At 34.9% G+C, this 21,830-nt stretch overlaps 2 protein-coding genes across 6 annotated transcripts in view; one reads left to right on the forward strand and one right to left on the reverse strand.

Moving 5' to 3' along the window:
* LOC128250265 (uncharacterized) overlaps positions 1-21,830 on the reverse strand; it is a 99,477-nt gene that overhangs the window by 70,713 nt on the left and 6,934 nt on the right. The window contains exon 1 of one of the 3 annotated variants that reach the window (XM_089338108.1): positions 5,976-6,338. The exons of the other annotated variants lie outside the window; for them this stretch is intronic. The gene's annotated coding sequence lies outside the window, so the exon portion shown is untranslated. Of the gene's footprint in view, positions 1-5,975; positions 6,339-21,830 lie in introns of those variants that run through there. 3 annotated transcript variants of the gene reach the window in all.
* Positions 4,198-21,492, forward strand: LOC149131604 (uncharacterized). Of its 3 annotated transcripts, XM_089338111.1 has the most exons (6): positions 4,198-4,690; positions 6,358-6,459; positions 10,370-10,414; positions 17,330-17,657; positions 19,352-19,413; positions 20,998-21,492. In XM_089338111.1, exons 1-4 carry the CDS (start codon positions 4,681-4,683, stop codon positions 17,641-17,643), a joined length of 471 nt encoding a protein of 156 aa, XP_089194237.1. In that variant the 5' UTR covers positions 4,198-4,680; the 3' UTR covers positions 17,644-17,657; positions 19,352-19,413; positions 20,998-21,492. The 3 variants fall into 3 exon arrangements, with proteins under 3 accessions (XP_089194237.1, XP_089194238.1, XP_089194236.1); XM_089338112.1 differs by lacking the exons at positions 4,198-4,690; positions 6,358-6,459; positions 10,370-10,414 and adding an exon at positions 12,855-13,294; XM_089338110.1 differs by lacking the exons at positions 4,198-4,690; positions 6,358-6,459; positions 10,370-10,414 and adding an exon at positions 15,444-15,738.

The following is a 21,830-nucleotide window of genomic DNA, read 5'->3' on the forward strand; positions in this document are numbered from 1 at the left end:
GAATTCAACAGAACATCACATCATGGATGGATGCCTTTTTCACTTGGGTCAGTGCACTAAAGAAAAATTTGTGAGTCTGGCCACGAAATAAATTATGATAACGATTCCGAATTTCCTTTAAACATTCGAATGCTGTTAGCCTTAGCCTTTGTCTCCGTAGAGACAATTGAGACTTTATTAGATTTCAATATATATAATTCAGTAGTGAATACTATTCTGGATTATTTTGAAGATGTGTGGATTGGTCATCCTGCAAGATATCATAGCCGAAGCCCTCCGTTCGAGATATCTATGTGGTCTTGCTTTGAAAAGTCAATGCTGGTTTACCAAGAACTAACAACGCCCTTGAAGGATGGCATAGAGGTTATTACAACAAGTGTCATCCCATCATCACTCAATATGGAAATTTGTAGACGCACCTAAAAGAGAACAGGACTTGCAAGAAATTAATATTGCAAAAATATGAGCAGGTTTCAAAATATTAAGAGAGCCAAAAAGATACCGAGACGCAAATGAAAGACTCAAGAAATTTGTGGAATCCTTTAACGAGTACTCTTCAGCAGTTGAATATTTATGTGGGGTAGCAGATAAATTAGCTTAATTTTTTTTTAATCATTGCAAATAAAGAGATATGCTTATTAAATAAAAATCATTTGTGTACTGATTTTTAATTTTATCATTTTTGTTTAAATAAAATTTAAAAAATTACAATAATTAACATTTCGTATAATTGTCCTTTTGAATAATTTTCATTCATACAATTTTCCATTCGAATAAATGTTTTTCGAATAATTGTTTTGGAATAATTGTTTTCGAACAATTATTTTCGAACAATGTTCACACAAACCTTCAATTATAGGCCACAGTGGGAGTTCGTTGATTACTTCAGTATCGGTAGTAGATTTTTGATTTAGAACAAATTTAGTGTTCAACCCATCTTTCTCAGAATTTCAACTTTTCTACTTGAGAGTTTTGTTCTGTCGCTAGAAAGAAAAGTTTGTGTGGCTCTCTTTTGATTGTCATACAGTGCTCTAAGTTTGTGAGAGTTATCATCCAGTTCCAGTTCTTGGGCTTTTTTTTACATTCCTCTATTTCTGCAAGCTTTGAGTTTAAATGCATTTCAAAATGTTTTGTCGTTTCTGGATTTTTTAAAGAAGCGACGTTCATTCTCGGATGTATACTACATCTCAGCATCCTCTTTGTATATGTTTTAACAAATACCTTGCTGTGAACTATTTTATGATCCGTTTCAGCAGGCAGACAAATACGAAAACACTTGGAAGCATTCCAGATCTATTCACTGGTACATGGTGGAATAAGTTATAACAAAGAACAACATATATATATATATATATATATATATATATATATATATATATATATATATATATATATATATATATATATATATATATATACATATTTATTCATTATACATATGTACATGCACATACATGCAATACAGATATGGTTACACACACACACACGCACACACATAGACACACATATTTAGAGAGAGAAGTTGAGTGATTTCTGACCTGTATCCAAGTGCGCATTTAGCCTACCAGGGTAGGCTGGATCGTAAGCTGTGTCTACAGCACCGAACCCAGGGGTGGAGAATCATAATAGGAAAACATGAACCTGTTGCATGCTGTTCATTTAGTTTATGGCAGACATTTCCACCAACCTTTTGTTATCAGCATTTCCAAAATTCGTCGCTGTTACTATACAAGATTTTATCAGTGCTTACGAAATTTCTGTGTATGCTATCTAATGGTCATCATGATGTGTATAGATAAACGAAGTGAATTGGCTTGAATGAATAGGCCCTGTTCAGCCATTGGCTTATGAGTTAATGTTGTAGACGGAAAATCTGCAGAAACATTCGCATGTGTGTTTGTAGATTTCCTTTTTGGCTCACAATCATTGATAACTTGTGATGATTTGTATACGTCCATATAACTTAGCGTTTCGACAAAATCTTCTCACAGAAAAAGCACTAGTGTAGATTTCTTCAAGTAACACTATAAGGCGGTGCTCAAACATGCCCGCATCCGTATGACTGATACAAGCAAATGAGTAAAAGAGTAAAAAGAAATAACAGAGTTAAGGTGTAACAGGAGTGTATGTATCCATGCGTGTATATATACCTGCAGACATAAATCTATGCATGAATGTATGTATACATATATGCATGTGCGTATGTCACTTTTAGTGATACTGGTAAGGTGCAACCCAGTACAGTCGATCGCATGGTCGAACTGTCGGTGAATAAACAGGGAGCCTTACCCAGCCGGGTTGGTGAAAAATACGTTAAATTTATTTGGAACAGACTGGATGGAATTATTTAACTTATGGGATCTTCTCAAATAATCCTTGGAAAATGGGATTGGTTCTTCCTCCAGTACATTTAAAGCATCGGAGGACTTAAAAAAGAATTATAAAAAAAATTTCCTGAAGTTTACTTTTATGAATTGGGTCTTTGCTCCAAAACAGAGGTGAAGTTTCAAGTGAAAGAAAACGCTATAACCCTATAAACCAAAACGAACTGTACTATTCACAGCGTTGAAACAAGTCAACGTAGAATTGTATAGACTTGAAAAGATTGGCGTTATTGAAATAATTGATTACACAAAATGGGTGACTCCAAAAGTTTATGTCTAGAAAAAAAATCCGAGTATGCGCTGATTTTTCAACAAGGTTTAAATGAATCTTTGATGCCATATAACTACTCGTTACCAAGTCGGGAGGAAATTTTAACGAAGTTGTATGGAGGAAATTTTTTTCAAAGTTGGACCTATCTGAAGCATGATTGCAGGTAAAAGTTGATGAGGAATGTTCAAAATTTTTGACAATTAATACTCATAAAAGATTGTAAAAATTTAACCGACTTCTTTGTGGTATAAAGGTAGCATGTGGCATTTTACAACAAGCTGTGGACATTATGCTCGCAGGTTCGGATTACTCGGTAGCATACCTTGACTACATACTCATAAAAAATGAATCCCGGGGTGAGCATGTTGAGCATGTTAAAAAGCTAGGTAAAATGTGAATTTTCTCTGCTGAGATTAAAATATCTAGGGAATATTATCATTGAAAATGGGCGCAGACCAGTCCTGTCTAGGGCAAGTGCAATAAAAAATATGCCTCCCCGACAAACACTATGACGTTACAAGCAAGTTTTGGTTTGCAAATGACTACTAGATATACATACCGAATATGAACGATTTAAGAGCACCCCTGAATAACTTGTTAAAAAAAGAACGTTAAGTGGAAGTGGTCGGACAAATGCCAAAATATTAGAAGAAATTGAAAACGTATTAACGTCGGAATTGTTATCAAATTTTGACCCGAATGTAGAAATAATAGTGGAACCAGATACTGAAGTGGCATTGGATCTGTTATTTTATACAAATACGATGTTAGCGGGAAAGTAGTAGCTCATGCTTCGCGGTCATTACTGTCGGCTGAAAAAGGTTAGAATCAAATAGAAAAGGAAGCATTAGCCATATTTGCGGTAAAAAGTTTAATAAATTTACACATGGAAGAAGGCCCCGTTATCAGACAGACCACCGCACATTATTGTCGCTCTATGGTTTTAAAAAATGGCATCCTTACATCCTCACACATACAGCCAACAGATTCCCGCCCTGGAGTACGATTCTATTGAATTATGACTTCAAGATGAAGTATTTACCATCTAAAAAATTGGGACATGTTGTTAGTTTGTCGCGATTAATACCAAAATACAGTGAACCACTAGGAAACACAGTGACAGCGGCGTTAAAAGCCGAAAATGAAATGAAAATTTTATCGTGCAACGTTGTAGGTGAATTGCCGCTGACATCGGAGGAAAGAAAAACGAGTTTATCATAAAAATGAAAAATATAGTGAGATCAGAAGAAACAAAGGAAAAACTGTGGCGTAGAATAAAATATTCACTTCCAACAGAATTCAATCTCAAAAGGAGAGATGTGGTGATAGACATTATCACACATCTGTGTGGACTTGTAGGATTGTTATATTGTTAATGACGTCAGAGGACGTTTCTGAATCTTGCGTTTTGTAAACAGAGAAATAAAATGTACGCCTTGTGAAGTCATTGATTTTATCTTTGCTTCCTTAGATTATATATCCAAACATTTTAAGGATATAAAAGTACATTACATACGTTTGATAATTATAAACAAATTCTTTGTGCAGGTTTTTCAGCAAGAAATTGCAGAACATTCTTTCTAGGAGTTCGAGATACTACAATTGTCATTCACTCATTCATCTTTTTCAAAGCCATTGCTCTCCATACTATTATCTTCTTATCCATTGTTATATGACAGCGATTATATATTTCTATTATTTATATGTCCCTCTCCTTTAGTTTTCATTTAGATTCTAAAAACGACACCAGCTGACGGTATTGAAGTTGGGATGACAAGTAACATGATGGTATGTGGTTTATAATTCTTTTGACTTCAAACTGCAACAAAACGAAGTTAGAGATGTGCATATACAATACGTCATGAAGAACAATATATGTGAAGACCATTAATAATTATCTAATGTTTCGAGAATGATTTACCTTCTGGTGATGTAAGCTATATTACGTGTTGGAAACCAAATACCACTTGTGAAGCTGTAGCAGCCTGCTCTTGTAAATCTTATAAACGAACTTCAACAAGGAAGATGCTTAAAGGTAAGTGTTATCAGGCTTACAGTTATTCAGCTACATTACTATTAATAGTTTTATTTCTATTGCGTATTTCTCCTGCAACTTTCGAGACTAAATTTGTAGACTTTGGTTTGTGCCATATTTTGCACATGCCAAAGTACTTTGGTTTTTAGTTTTATATTGCAATGAAAATATTCCATGCATTGTGTAAAGTACCTAGGTGTTCTTTTTCCAGTACAATGGAATAGACGTTGGGATAATTGATGTAGAAAGAGAAAAAAATTTGATTAGTCAAAATTAAACAACTTTATAACAATTGACGAAATTCGTGGAGCTATATACAGGATTTGGAAAAAATAATGGAAACACGAAGCATCATAGCATCATAATTTTTAAATATCTATAAAACCATCGAAATCTTGTTTATTTTTATGTTTTTTGATTTATTATTAGTGTTGCTTAATATGTTTTGCTAAAATTGTTGTTTCTTTTCAGATATCATCAGAAAAAGGTAATTAAAATTCATTAAAATGACAGATCCATCGGATTTTCAAAGAGGTCAAATTGTTGGTGCTCGTAAGGCAGGTGCTAGTGTAACGAAAACAGTCGAAATGTTAGGTGTTTCAAGAGAAGTACTGACTCAAAATTAATGACAGCGTTTGAGAAAGGGGAAAAAAAATTCCTCTTCGAAATAAAACGCTGGAAGATAACCAAAACTTTGAGATAGGGACATTCGGACTCATACGCGAAATGTTAGAAAGGATCACAAAGGCATAGCTCCCAAAATTACTGCAGATATCAATGACCACCTCGAGAACCCAGTTTCCACAAACACTGTTCGTCGGGACAAAGTCAGATTTCACGGTAGGGCTGCAATCAGAAAATTACTACTTTCAAAAGCAAATGTTGCACGGCGTTTAGAGTGGAGTAAAAAAAAAACCTACAGAATTGTTCCCTAGAGCAGTGGAAGAATGTTACATTCTCGGTTGAGTCATCCTTTATCTTATTTCTGACCACCGTTCGAGTATACGTGTGCAGACAGCCAAAAGAAGCATTTGACCCAGACTGCCTTCTTCCACCTGCTAAACATGTAGGAAGATCTGCGATGATCTGGCGGCAGGGGGCGTTATATCTTGGAAATCCGCCGGCCGGGTTTCACTTCATGGTAGAATTAATGTTTAGGTATTTTATCAGATCAAATTCATCCTATGGTTGCGGAACTGTTTTCGGAGGGGAACCCAGTCTTTCAGGATGATAATGCACAGCTAAAGTTGTTACTAAATGACACGAAGTAAAATTGAACACTCACATTATTCGAAATGTATAATATTATACATCTATTACGGTCGATCTTACCAATCAGTTTCGTGCTATGGTTTCCACGGATTGTTAGGCAACGATCCGATTATGAAACAACGCAAACATCATAGGCAGCCGATATGAAATGAAATATGGTGACTGTTCTCTATTATTGGAGGAGAGTAGACACATCCGGTTTGTAGTTGTGAAAAAAAATGATGACACAAAACGAGTAGAGGGTTAAGTTAAGAGTTATGACCCTTGACACCAAAACAATGTTCTCGATTATTCACGCTTATATATTTTCCATTGTCCTCTCAAGTTTTCTTATCCTTTTGCTGTTTAACCATCATTTTTACCTGAATCATGCATGTCCTTTGGTTATATTTCAGGTACTGGAAGTCGACAGCTATTTCCTCGTCTATCTCATATTTGCATTTTAATTTCATCGATGTTGTCAGTTACAATTGCATTGGACCTCCATATGAAATATTGTAAGTTAAGATTAAAGAAAATATTTTCTTTTAGCCCCAACTCACAATCTTCCTCTACTACGTTGTTTGCCATGCTTTCTGTATTTCTGTGACATCCAAACAAGAGTTAAGACACACACAAGCACACACACACACACACACACACACACACACACACACACACACACACACACACACTGACTTTTCTGATATCAATGGTTTGGAAACTTCTCATAATACGCACTGATTTACAATAAACTAGAGGTACCTGTAAGAGGCTCGGCTGAAAATTCATAGGCTGATCAAGATACTCTCACGGAAAATAACCAAATGAAGTTTATTTCTGAACATATTCCCTCTTGCAGTCCATACACTTCTTCCATCGGTGTTGCAGTGCTTGGATTGTATTCATGAACAAGCTTTCATCCGACAGGAGATATGAGGTCGTCCAGACTGCGATCCTGTTACCAGCCTAATCATTCTTCATGCTGTGGAGCTAATGGATAGTTCTGCTGGAGTCAAACCAAGAGAATCGTTAGCGGGATGAACCAGTTCAAACTACAGTCATTCAAAATAGCCATTGAAAGCAAGGATTTGTGAACTGGAGGATTGTCTTGATGAAACAAATCTCGTTTCGCCAGTTTCATGAGTGATTGGTATTGAAACCTTTCTTAACTACATCAGCATTTTGGGATAAAACTCTCCATTTCTGATGTGGGCATTTTGAAGATAGGTCAAGAAATGCAATGTGATTTGTATCGCCAAAATCTGAGGCCGTCACCTTCCCTGCAGATTAAAAGACTTTGGTCTTCTTTGTTGCTGGTGAGGATGGGAATTTCTACTACAGAGTTTGTTTCATTGTCTCTGGCTCAAAGTGATAAAGTCAACACTCATCCTGAGTAAGGAAACATTCAAGGAAATCAACTCGATCTCCTTGAAATGATGTGAGATTTTCCCGTCATATGATTGGCCTGGCTCGCTTTTGATCAGGTGTTAGAAGACGTGGCATCCATCGAGCAGAAACATTCGTAATACCAAGTTCATTATGCAGAATATTCTCAATCCTCTCATGGAATATCCTGTTAGCATTACCTATTTGATTTATAGTGAATCCCCTGTCATCCAGTATTTATGTGGTGAATACTATCAATGTTTTCTTTGGTGGTGGTGGTGGTGGTGGTTGCAGAACGTTCAGGTTTTGGTTCATCTTCAAAAGACTCCCTTCCCTTTCTAAATTCAGCTGCCCACTTTTGCCTTGTTGACAAACCTTGAGCGTCATCCAATAATTTGGTATCCATGTCAGCAGGAATGTCCTTGGGGTTTGAACTCCATTTCTGCAAATATTTGATAAAGAGGGGATGTTAAAGTTTGTCCATCTTCAAGAGAAATCGCTACCAGTTAGTTCTGAAATATTCTATGAACAATCAGACGTCAGTTTACCTGGAACGTGACAATTCAGCTATTAATAAAGATAGCTGAAATTAATGAAAAGATTTCAGAGATTTGAGAATTAATGTAAAGATTTGACAGTCGGCCTATGAACTTTCCAGCCGACTCTCGTATCTCATTTAATCATTTAAATAAATTTAATAGTTTCTTTACTAAATGTATGTTGTCAAAAGTGACAATCTCTGATTTGGAAAAAACAATGAGTAATCGAGAATGGTTTTGGAACTGAAAAATCTCGGTCAGGTCGTCGTGTGGGTGACGCCGTATGTTTTAAAGTACGTAACATTCAGTCACTCTATTACACAACGTTGATGCATGCCGTTTTATGAAATCGGCTTCAGATCCCGCATTCATCTAACCGAAAAAGTGTGGCAAGCTGAAGCAAATGTCGGCTGCTTTCAGATAGAAAAACATTTAGCCCTATCGCAAATTTTAGGCTTTAGAGTTAGAGTTTGGGTTTTAGTTTTAGGGTTAGGGCTAGTATTTAGGATTATAATCATGATTTGGATTTAAGACTTAGGATTCGGGTTAGGTTTAGGGATAAGTTTTAGGATTAGGTTTTAGGGATAAAATTAGTGTTTATAGAATCTTTCAAACTACCATTGTAAATGTTAATTAGTTGTTTCCTTTCATTTCTACATTCTTTCTTTTTGCCTTAATTGTTTTGTAAACTTTTCATTATTAATTTCTCTAAAAATGTCTGTTTGTAATTTTCCTTGTGTCACATGTCTGACACAATGTACTTTTCATACCATCATTACGGCATTGTAGAGACTGTGTGGAGCTGATTGGTTAAGATTACTAAAATTTCGATCATTAAATGTCCTCCAAAAATTGCTTCTATTTTCTTGAAATCGCCATAGAAAATATATCTGTGCAGAAATTCTCAATGAAATTGTGTATTTCTAACAGAAGTGACCGTAAATAGGTTTCTTTTAGAAACAGCAGGAACACTATCCCAGCCTCTCCATTCACATTCACCCTGAAAATGATTGGAATAGTAACTGCAATCCCCAAAAATGCAAAGAGGCAAAGAGAAAGAGAGTGAATTGTCCAGAGAATGCTGGAATGAAAGAAAAAGTGACGAGGTACTAAAAGATTATTAACGGTAAGAGATAAAGGCGTGATTACAAGGTAGATTTCAGAAAATGGAAATTGTATATATGTTCGAATATCACAGTGTCGACCAGGTATCAGATGCTGCAGTTGTACACCGCTGGTCAGAATCTGCTTCCAATTCTGTCTTCATTGTGTCATTCTTTTCCAACTTAGCCCATTTTTTTCCATTTTTATTGGAATATTTAAAGTATAGTAATTTACAGCAACCGGAAGCATTTCTTTTGAAATTTCACTGAATTTTAAAATGGTTTTTCGAGTTACGTTGCTTTTCGTGTTAAGTTGCATGACTTGGAACCAATTACTTATATCTCACCTCCAGAATGTCGCAAATGGCCATGTTGGTAATATTTTAACGGAATATCTTATACTTCATCCACTTGAGTAATTCACCCCACAGAATCTTCCCTAATCGCTGAGGTATCTAAAACTAACTTCTTATAGTTGGCCTGAAATTATATTTTCACTGTAATTCATTCCTCTTTTCTCTTTCATTTATCTATTCTTCAACTGTTCTTCCTCAGTTTTAATGTATTAGTTTCTTCATTTATTTTTCCCTAATATTTTTTTACTTTACTTTCGAGCGCTAATTTTTCTGCTTCCTTAGTCTGCACTCTGGTATTTTTTCTCATTTATTTTCACATTCATACTATTTTCTCGATGGTATAATGGATCGCTATCGTTTGTTTTATTTTCATGTATATATGCTGCTTTCCTTTTTGTTCGCATTTGTTCTTTTCATTTATCTTTTATTGTATGCTTTCTTCTTGTTCGTTTTCTACTGTTTTCCTTATTTCATTTGCTTTTTGTGCCAACTCTTGCATTTAATTTGTTTGATATTTGATCTTCCACAGACCTTGTGCTTGTATGTCTTCTGCTATTTCTCCTCCATTACCGTTTTCTATCTCCTTGTTTGGCTTGGGTTATCATTCGTGCTTTGATTATCGTTTTCATTATAAGGGCGCATGGCCTAGTTGTCAGGGTATCGTAGACACGATCACGAGATCATGATATCCATTTCTGGATTGGGTGGTGCGTTGATTCCTTGAGCAAAACATATCTTCCATCACTTCGATACCCGACGTGTAGTTCACTGTACTTCTACTCAGAGAACGTTGATTTGATGAAGGGAGTTAGTTAATGTACAACACATACTTCTGATCACTTTAAACAAATCATTTTTTCAGGGTGTTAAGCAAGAAATTGAGAACCTTCTTTCTCGGCCTACGAGAGCCTACCATCATTCATTCATTCATTCATTCATTGATTCATTCATTTTCTTCAATGCCATGACTTTCCATATTATTATCTTCTTCGCCATTGTTCTATAACTTAAATTATATATTTCTCTGATTTTTACTTATAGATATGAAGATGACACCAGCAATTGCAAAATGGAAGGTTTTTAAAGGTTGGTGTTACCCGGCTTTTACACTTATTCAGCCCCAGAAATACTCATTTTCAGTAGCTGTATTTATTTTGTATATTTCTGCAGATTTTGACACGTGCAATATTTTGCACATGCCAAAATCCTTTGGTTTTCTGTTTTATATTGCAATGAAAATACACTGTGTACAACATCTAGTTGTTCTATTCGCTGTAGAATGAATAGAAGTTTGGATAATTGATGTAGAAGGACAAAATAATTTTAATTAATCAATATCAAACAACTTCATGTTAAAAACAATTCATTATTTAAATGACTAAATTAGGTTAACTTTTTATAATTTTCCAGTCACGGTTAGATTACGTTTTGAGGATAAGATTTAGGAATAAGATTAAAACATATCCTCGGTAGTCTCCATATAGCTGCTAAATGTTATATTCTCTCCCTGTTACTTTTAATTTTGATGAATTATAATTAACTAAATTTCTGAGATCCACCCACCTGTTTCTGACCAAAGTCAGTAATTTACAAAAAGATTGTTGTAATCAATAAAGATGTAACTTTATAAGTAATATTTCTTGGGTTATAGCAATCAGTTAACTATTAACTTTTCATCCAGCTATATATCTGCTCATCATTCCGTGATTATCAGATTTAGCCTAAGATTCGCAAATCAAGTCTAATAAAACCGAAACAGTTTTGGCGATTTTCCAGTAAAACTAAAGACCATACTCATGCTTTACTACAATCTCTATTTAATATTGGGTTGTTTCTTCTGTTTTATGTAGCAGTGACGGAAATTAGTCATTTATAGAATTATTCATTCCGACAAGAAAAGGTTTTATTTTTAATTATGATGTATTGTATCTTGAATTGCCTTAAGCAGTTTGCTATCACCCATTACTACCAAGCTTTCCAAAGCGTCCCTGTGTCTTTTCTGTACGGTGTGTAATTTGGAATTTGGATTATGTTTTCGATGTATCTTTTAAAATCATTCCCAAGAGATCTATTATTATTATAGAGATCGTTTCTGTTTTCCTTTCCGACATTCTAGGGGTCCATTTTTATTTTTCATTTTTTGAAATATTTTGGATAATTTCTTCATTTCGCATAAAAATAAATCCTAGCTTGTTAGGACTAGTATTTTGGTAAAAAAAAAAAAAAGTAATTCCTTTTCTGCTAGCGTTTGGAAATATGAAGTGGATTAGCATTGATATCCAGGTCTCTGTGAACTAACAGATCCCAAACTGTTATCTCGTTACCTGCAGAGTTTTTTTCTGATGTAAGTCGAAATTACCTCATTTATGTCCATTACATAAAGCCAATTTAATTTCCAGCAATTGAAACTACCAGCTTTGTCACAACTGTTGTTGTTTCTATCCTTTGTTAAATCCGGTTCACCAGTGACCATATATAATATTTCTCTTACCAATATCCATATTGCCGCAGATATTTAATGCATTCTGTTTCGTTACACGAGTTTAGTGTTTTCGAGTTAAGAAATCTTTGATTCTGTGCCGCACACAAAAATCCGACAGTCCTCGCTTTGAAATATATTTCCTCAACAATTCAGCAGATCTTTTTTATCTATTGTCATCATTTTAAAGGTCTAACAGCATGATCTTTGTGTTTTTGTTTTCACAATCTCCATTGTCTATACCCCTTTTTATTTACACTTATCTGATAACTCAGCTACCGTTATGTATTGTCTAACTGTTCGCTACTTTGAATACAGATTAGTGTTTTCTTTCTGACGATGTCTTTAAGCTATATATATTTGCTTTCGATTCTTCCTTATTAGTTATATTTCTAATTCCACTGTGGATATCTTATAAGAGTGTTATAGTTTCATAATGTCCATATATCTCTGTGTTAGTGGTAGATATAATCTTTCTTTGTCAGATTTCAAATTTGGAGTCTCTGAGAAGACATTAATGACGTATACTTCTCATTTGGAGATTCTACAGGATTCACTATACAGTGTTATTAGGCAAGTAGTTGATAATAGTGTTAAACTTGGCTATTGATGAATTTGGCATTTTCAACGTTACGTAGCGATCTTTGTTTTGACTTTCATGACTTTGAAATGTGTGGGTGATTAAAGAGTTTTCCACAATAATTTTATGTACGTTACTTAACAGAACGTATGTATAAATCAATACGGATCGTCAACAGCTTGTATGTATCTGTTATCATGAAACATTACCTACAAATAATCCAGTCAACGTGGCTGAAATGTTTAATGTGGCTGAGAAGTAATTAATCTCCGTAAATAATATTAGGATTGTAAAACAGACAAGTAATTATTGCTAAATAGAACTTTACTTATATATATGTCTCTCTCCTTCTTGTCTTTCTGTCTTTCCCTCTGTCTCTTCTGTTTGATTTCCTCTCACCCAATCTTCCTCTTTCTTCGTTTGTTACTCTCCTTTCAACTTCTTCTCTTTCTGTCAATTCTGTCTCAACCCTCTTGACTATCTATGAATTCTTCCCCATTCTCTATCTGTCTTCTGTTTTTCAGTTTGTCTTTCTATCTCTGTCTCGATCTTTCTCTCTCTTTTTCTGTCTTTTCGTTTACGTTTCCATCTTACACTTCTTCTCCTACTACTCCTGTAACTTCCTCACGTTGTCTCTTACACTTCCTCCTCTATCTCCTGGACATGCTTTACCACCGTTTCTCTCCTATCTTTTCTGCCTATTCCTCTGTACCTCACAACACTAGAGCAGTTAAACGAGCCACCGGCTCATGTCTTCTCTCTGGTTATGTCTTTCCTTTTGTTCTCGTTGATCATGGCAATGCTAAATTTAATTAATACCTTGTCCGAATTCTCATGAATTCTTTAAACTACTACTTTTTTTTCATTTTCACTGAACTCAATAGTAACCTGAAGAACGTGAACAGTGGTAGGTATAGATGTTATTATGTGAGGCAACGTGGTCGCCCAATGTGTTAGAAATACCAGTCAGATTGCCCTCAAATCACTTCCTAGTGTGTCAAAAATACAGTACGGGTGACCAAGCTGAAACATCTTTGATCGTAGGTTTGCTAGTTCAGGACTGGTCTAGGTTAAATAATCAAATAATTGTTGAGTCGAGATCAAACGAGCCTTGACTATGTAAATTCCCACTAATTTTCTTCAACTTGGTTAAAGTTGCATATACGTTATGTTAAAATATTCTTTGTATTGTAAAATCTATTTTTATAAAAGTTTTATACTATTATAATTAGTTATTATATTATTTAATAATTTTTTAAACATTATTTACATAAGAACGTGTTCATATTCACATTTCGCTTTGATTTCCTTTTCTATTATTATTATTGTTCAGTAGTTTTATTTTTATAACGTGCTTTCACTTCACTACCGAGCGTAGCTCTGTGTGCCTTGGGTATGTGCTGTGGTTTGTTGTGATGCTCTTATGGTTACTGTATTGAAAGTGTTTGGCGTAGGATGTGTGCAGTGCCCAGTAGTGCAATTTTCTGTATGTTATATATATTTGTAAGTCCTGGTGTTTTTGTTATGTATTTGTCTGAATATTTTTTTAATTATACCTAAGGCACCTACTATGATAGGAATTGTTTCTGTTTTTAGATTCCACATTCGAGTTACCTCTATTTCCAGGTCTTTGTATTTTGAAAGTTTTTCCATTTCTTTTAGGGAAACGTTGTCATCTGCTGGTATTGATACATCAATTAGAAAGCATTTTTTTTCTTCATGATCTTTGACAATTATATCTGGTCTATTTCCCTTAATTTCTCTATCTGTGTGTATTGGCATATCCCAGAGTATGGTTGCTTTCTCGTTTTTTGTGACCTTTTCTGGCGTGTGTTTATACCATCTTTTTTCTGTTGTTATTCCGTAGTGTTGGCATAGCATCCAGTGTATATATGTCCCAACTCTGTCGTGTCTGTGAATATATTCCTTCTTAGCCAGGACTGGGCAGCCAGAGATAATATGATTTATTGTTTCTTGTCCATCTCCACATATTCTACAGTTGCTTGTTATGTTTCTTTTCATTATATGTTTTTGGTAATTTCTGGTGGGGAGGCTTTGGTCTTGTACAGCAATTAAAAATCCTTCAGTCTCTGCTTTGAGTCCTGAGCTTCTCAACCATTGCTGGGATTTTTCTCTGTCTATTTCTTTTGCATTTAGTTTAGCCCAGTATTTACCGTGTAGGGACTTTTCTTGCCATCGTTTTATCATGGTCCGTTGCTGTTCTAAGTTTTAGTTTGGATTTCATTTGTTTTATAGCTTTTGTTGTTTCTTCTTCTTCGTCTTCGTATTTGTTAGGTTATTATTATTATTATTATTATTATTATACAATCTGGCTCTATTGTATCTATTTGCTTCTCTGGCAGCGTTCCAACTGTTGCCTCAATCTTTGTCCATTTCCATTTTCTTCACTACTTCTTTGTGTTTACCTGGTCACCTCCCTTGTCTAATTATTATGTGAGAGATCTGAAAACAAATGTTTTATTTGTATCCCTCATTTATTTTAAATACAAAATTATTAATGTGTTTATATTGTCTAAAATATAATTTGTACAATATGTAATATCATTTGCATTGCTTTTTGCCCCATTGAACCAAATCAAATGAAATGAAAAGCCTCCTATACAAAAACTATATATATCTGAAATTAGATATTGCTTGATTAATACAAAATATATGACTCAATAAGAAATTAATAATAAGCATAAATTTCGGAGTGTAATGTTTTAGATAATTGGTGAAGTCGAAATTAATCCTGCCAAGAATCCCCTCAACGTGGTATGGGGGTGAACCAGAAATTAGGCTTACGATGGCAATGGTATTTGAGTGATAATCTAAATATTAAAGGATATAATATAATCTTAAATAAATTTAAATGGAAAAAATTTCCTGTTTTGTAGGAAAAGAGGTCATTAAAATGTTCAAGCATTAAATTTTTCTCTATGGCACCTTCCCATAAATCTGTTCTGTAAAATTATAAATGCTTTTTGCTCCAGTAAAAACAAGTTGTCAGACGAATTGAAAGAAAGAGTAATAAATATTTTCCTCAAGTTCTGTCCGATAAATTAGATCTGTGTACCAAGACAAAGGCGTGTTTTCAAATAAAAGAAAACACCATACCAGTATTTAAACGAAAACGAATGGTACCCCTCTCAGCGATGCAGCAAGTCAATGAAGAACTAGAGAGACTAGAAAACATTGTAGTTATCCAAACAATGAAATATTCTAAATGGGCAGAAGCAAAAAGAATAATAAAATCAGTGTGCGCTGATTTTTCCACGGGTTTACACGAATGTCTTAAAATGTGCCACTATCCGCAACATATTCCGGAGGCTATATTTGTGAGATTAAACGGTGAAAAAATATTTTCTAAATTGGATCTCTCTGACGCGTATATACGAGTTGACGATGAATGCTCGAAATATCTAATAGTTAACACACACATAAACGACTGTATAGGTAGAAGTGGTTACCATTTGATTTAAAAGCCGCGCCACCGGTTTTTCATCAGATTATTGATGCAGTGTTAGCGAACTGCGAATTTGCAATTCCATATCTGGATGATATATTCATTAAAAGTGAATCCAGGGATCAACACGTCGAGCACGAAAAATATGTATTTGTAAAAATTAAGGCTTACCGCTTTACCTTGAATGAAGAAAAGTATGAATTTTTCTTACCGGAAATGAAATATTTAGGACAAGTCGTTGACAGAAACAACCTGACCTTTCGAGGATAGATTACAACACTAGGCTACGATACTATTAAACTATGATTTCAAGATGTAGTGTATACTATCCAAGAAATTTGGCGATGCAGATTGTCTATGAAGCCTGATTTAGATAAACGTGGATATATTCGAAGATACTGTGGTTGCCGCTTTGATAGAAAAAAAATGAAATGAAAAATGATTCTTGTAACGTTATCCGTAACTGCCAGTTACGTTACCACTGGTAAAATTCCAGCTGTGGTCTAAAACTGACAGTCTATAGACCAGACTTTATATAGATTTTGGTGAAACAGTAAATGGCCCATATTACCTGATTGTAGAAGATAGTTATAATAAGTGGCTGGAGATTCGTAGATGTAGGAAACCAACCTCTCCAGCAAAATTTCTTCATGAACTCTTTACAAGATATGGTGTCCCGGACACTATAGTATCCGAAAACGGTAAGCAGTTTATGGCGTATGAGTTTTTTGCAAAAAGATGCAATTGAACACATCTCTACTCCGCCATATCAGCGAAGATCAAACGTGCAAGCGTAACGGTTCGTGGATGCATTTAAAAGGGCCTCAGTCACGCTCTGACTGGCATTTTCTGCCCTCTTTGCACGCAAAACGACACTGCTATTCGGACTGTCTCAAATAAATCCTGTTCTCTATACATTTCCTTGGATTCTGTTTCTCGAGATGCACAATTTTCTCTACTTTCATATTGCATGCACAAACACACACGTTACAGAAGTTTGAATGTTGATTTTTCAGTTTGGACCTGAAATATTGCATTTATTCCCATTCTGTTTTCAGCAGTTTTTGATATTTTATGATGTATACATTTTTGTTACTGTTATTGTATACCGTTACCTCTGCCTAAAGGATAGCAAGATAGCTGACTGATCTCCCTTGCAAGGAAGATTATAGAGTAACCTCCCGTTCTAAGTTTCTCGGAGCATCTGTATCATGAGGATTGATTCTTACTTATTCAAGAAGCTTAGCGTTTCTTTTCGAAGTTTCTAGAACGCCTAGTGTTCCATTAATGAAAACAGCTTCCTAACCTTGCTCTTCGCTTCTTAGTCGATTAGACATAGAGCCATTCACGTCATTTTAACCATTTTAGTTTAGTATGAAGATTGTAGTTTATATTAGCGAAACCACCCCATAGTCATAGTAATATGCAAAGCATATTGTTCTAACATTTTGCTATATTATATCGTTATCTTTGCAGTAAAATCTACCTTACAGAGTCTCAAAATTGCCAAAGGATTTGATAAACAAGGCAGAGAAGTAAGAAACTTAAGATGTGTAGCAAATGTTGGCGCACCTTTTAAATCGCAAGAAACCTTTATGTGGATTGTAACAAAAAATGGTAAAAATTTTTATTTCATCAAAAAGGAGCAAATCCCGCTTACTTCGAGCCGTTATTCTCTGGTATCATCAGATTATACTTTCACTTCATCAACCAAAGACGTATCTGCCACAAATATCACATGTAAAACAATGTTTGGTTCACTTCGGGTACAAGTCACCGATGAGATGTAAAATCGTTAGAAAAGGTAAATTAATTTTCTATTTCGTACCCTGCTTAGTGTTTTCCCTTTTCTTGTAACAACGGTTACTTAGCTTCAGCTCAACCGCTCTCTAAGAAGCCGATGATCGAAGGTATTCTGGGTGTGACAATCACATCCGTTCTTTTCAGGAATAGTATAACTACGACTATAATATCCAACAGTGGAGGCGCAATGGCCCAGTGGTTAGGGCAGCGGATTCGCGGTCATAAGATCGCGGTTTCGATTCCCAGATCGGGCGTTGTGAGTGTTTATTGAGCGAAAACACCTAAAGCTCCACGAGGCTCCGGCAGGGGATGGTGGCGAACGCTGCTGTACTCTTCCACCACAGCTTTCTCTCACTCTTACTTCCTGTTTCTGTTGTGCCTGTAATTCAAAGGGTCAGCCTTGTCACACTGTGTCACGCTGAATATCCCCGAGAACTACGTTAAAGGTACACGTGTCTGTGGAGTGCTCAGCCACTTGCACGTTAATTTCACGAGCAGGCTGTTCCGTTGATCGGATCAACTGGAACCCACGACGTCGTAAGGGACGGAGTGCCAACACACACAATATCCAACGTATCCAACTTAATTTTAAGACAGGGTTCGTGATATGTCCGTGATCTGAATAATATTTCTTTTTAGTTAAAATGCCACATAAAGGTTATTTCTCTGCATATATACTTACGGCGTATCTATGCCATTGTATGTATTCATACTTTTCATATATGTGTGTGTGTCTGTGTGAGTGTCTTTGTGCATCCGTGTGTACAAATACTTTCATGTCTTTATACTTGTTGGTGTTTGCACACAAGCTATGTTTATGTGGTTGTATGTATGTGGTTGCCGTGCATTTGCATATGTGAATATAGATATGTTTCGTTGTTGCAGGGTGCAGATATCTGGGCAAAGTTTCTTTTAGATATACGCGTGCATTCATATTTGTATATGGGGGCATGCATATTTTATGTACGTTTAGAGACACGCGTGATTTTGGATATATGTAACCATGCGTTTTTCCATATCAAAATACACTTATACCCTTATATAATATTAATAATATTATTAGGAATGATACTCAGTGCGCTACGACTCACAGTTGTCGAAACGGTATCGCCAAATGTCGAAGAAACGACAGTAGGATATTTGGGTTGTAGATAAATTGGTTACAAAATAGCCGATAGGCATAGTGTATGTTGTCCACATGTACTATAACGTTGATTATTTAGATGCCAATTTCAATTTATCTACTGGCGATGTACTATAACGTCGATCATTTAGATGCCAATTTCAACTTGTGACATTAATATGACAGAGATTACCGTGGTCTTTCCGTAGGTTTTTCTTTCCACGGATAATCTCCCCATTTCTTGGGAATTTTTTGTATTATTTCGTATTTTTTTGTAAATACCCCAAACGTTTTGCGATGTTTCTTTTTCATCGTTGTCCCCACTTTTGTTTTTTTTCTGCTTTGTTTTCGCCCCCCTCGAAAAGAAAAACTCTACATTTGTATTTTGTCCCCTCTGTGTTGAGCCCTGTGTGGCCAATAAAAGAAATGTATCTACTTGTCTATTTATCTATTTATATTTATAAACACACACATAAAGGGACACAGTACGCGCGTGTAAATATTATATATGTTACCTTCTTCATAACCTAACTATTGTTTCTCTATATGATGGCAATCTTTCCCATTTACAGACTGCTGTTTGCTTAGCATTTCTTCCAAAATTTCGAAGTCAACTTCACAGTCAACTTTATTGGTAATAAATATATATATTTCCTCTATACAATGTACTGAGCTCTTTGTTCAGTAGTTACTGTTTGTTGTTTTTCAGTATTAAGTATATATATATATATATATATATATATATATATATATATATATATATATATGTGTGTGTGTGTGTGTATATATATATATATATATATATATATATATATATATATATATATATATATATATATATATATAAAGTGAAGTATATTTGCCATTTAAATGTGGCTGACCCCTAAGGGTGGATGTTACTGTTGCTTTTAGCCCCAGGAGAACATCTCCTCCAGCTGGCTTATCGACACATATCTGTGTCCTGTCTATTTTTGCCAAGGGAAGTTATCCTTCCCATCTTGATCTGCGATACGTACGGACCCGAGTTTCAGGGTTATTTCCCTTCTTCAGCGTACGATAATCGCCGACCTTTGATGAGAATGACAATCCCTTGGCAATATATAAGTCTTTTTCCAGTGAAGTTATTCACTGATATCGAAAAAGTGAAAACAAGCAATGTTAAATCTCTGAACGAGGTGTTAACAGTAACTGCACGATAAAGTGAAGTATATTTGCCATTTAAATGTGGCTGACTCCTAAGGGTGGATGTTACTGTTGCTTTTAGCCCCAGGAGAACATCTCCTCCAGCTGGCTTATCTACTGGGGCTAAAAGCAACAGTAACATCCACCCTTTGGGGTCAGCCACATTTAAATGGCAAATATACTTCACTTTATCGTGCAGTTACTGTTAACACCTCGTTCAGAGATTTAACATTGCTTATATATATATATATATATATATATATATATATATATCATTCAACTACTGTAGTAATTGAATAATATTCTTAAGGCTACAATTTATTCACAAGCGGTATATTTCAGAGCTTGTCGTTAATTCAGTTCGTAACCAAATTGAAATAGTTAACATTTTCGAAGCGGACAGGTCTTGAGGTACATTTTGGCATAAAGAAATGGAGTTTTGATCCAGCGAGAATACTTTAAAAAACGAGAGCCAGAATTATCAATATAGCTAAAGTTTTATGCAAAATAAAATAGTATTTATGGTAGGCAAATTCATTATGTAAAAATCTGGCATTGTCAAGACTAAGAATGCGAAGTCTTGACAATAACTCAAGCAAATTTTACTGTAAATTTGTTATAGGTAAATTTTGCAGGCTGTACTTACATTCCTACTGGAATCAGCGAACGTTAACTATTAAATTTATTTTCATGCAAAGGACGTTAAATCGGTTGTATATGTCGACATTACGAAACCGTCTGCAAATACCCGTGAATGCTAAGTATAAAAAATGATGACAATGATGATACCAACACCAACAACAACTACAACAATATCAGCAAAACAACAACATCAACAGCAACAACAATAACAATAACGTAGAAAGTATTTTCCCTGTAGGACACACATCACCGTTATTTTCTATGGATAATTAGAAAATAACTACAAAATAATATTTACAATAATTACCTAATTTTACTTATTGCAGCTTCCATGTAGAAAGCATTTTGTTCAGGTATTCTGCCACTGATTATGTCTTTTCTCTATTTTGATCAGGTGATACCGAGGTGAAAGGAGAAATAAATGGAAAGGTATAATGAATAAAGACTTCAAACGGTCAAAACAACTTTATATCATTCCCAAATTATCAAAAATCGAATGTAAATATATATTAAAATAATAGAGCACCCAATGGTAAAGACCCAACAGTATAAAATATAGACGGATATACAAATAAAAGGTGATAAAACCTAGAAGGAAACCAAAATAGAGTCCATTCAAGCTCATCTCTACGGTCGCTTCAAAGGAAGAAAATATGCTGCTGTTGGATTTCCTCAATCAATTGTACAAGAGTTTATACACAGTGTTACAAATACAATATCCATGCATATCTCACACCTATTTTCATTCCTGAAATTCACTTTCTATTTCTTATCTTATCTGAATTAACTATTGCCTAACCATCCTCTCACACCATCTCCGATGAAGGGATATAATAAATATCCTGGAAACAGCTGTAAGACCTTATATTTATAAATGTTCAAAAATCTACACTGCCTTGGCTTTTTTTAATCTCATTACGAAAAGTAAATCCTCACACACACACACACACACACACACACACACACACACACACACACACACACACACACACACACACACACACACACACATACATATATATATATATATATATATATATATATATACGTACGTGGCTGCACATGTATACAGACACATACAGAACTGTATAACAATATACAGATTGGGATACATATATATATGTATGTATATACGTCCATATACGTATACATCTCAGCATGCGTATATATATATATATATATATATATATACTCGTTCATATCTACGTATACTTACATACATACATG

This window comes from Octopus bimaculoides, chromosome 20 (assembly GCF_046866305.1).
Source record: "Octopus bimaculoides isolate indiv1 chromosome 20, ASM4686630v1, whole genome shotgun sequence".
NCBI classification, from domain to species: Eukaryota; Metazoa; Mollusca; class Cephalopoda; order Octopoda; family Octopodidae; genus Octopus; species Octopus bimaculoides.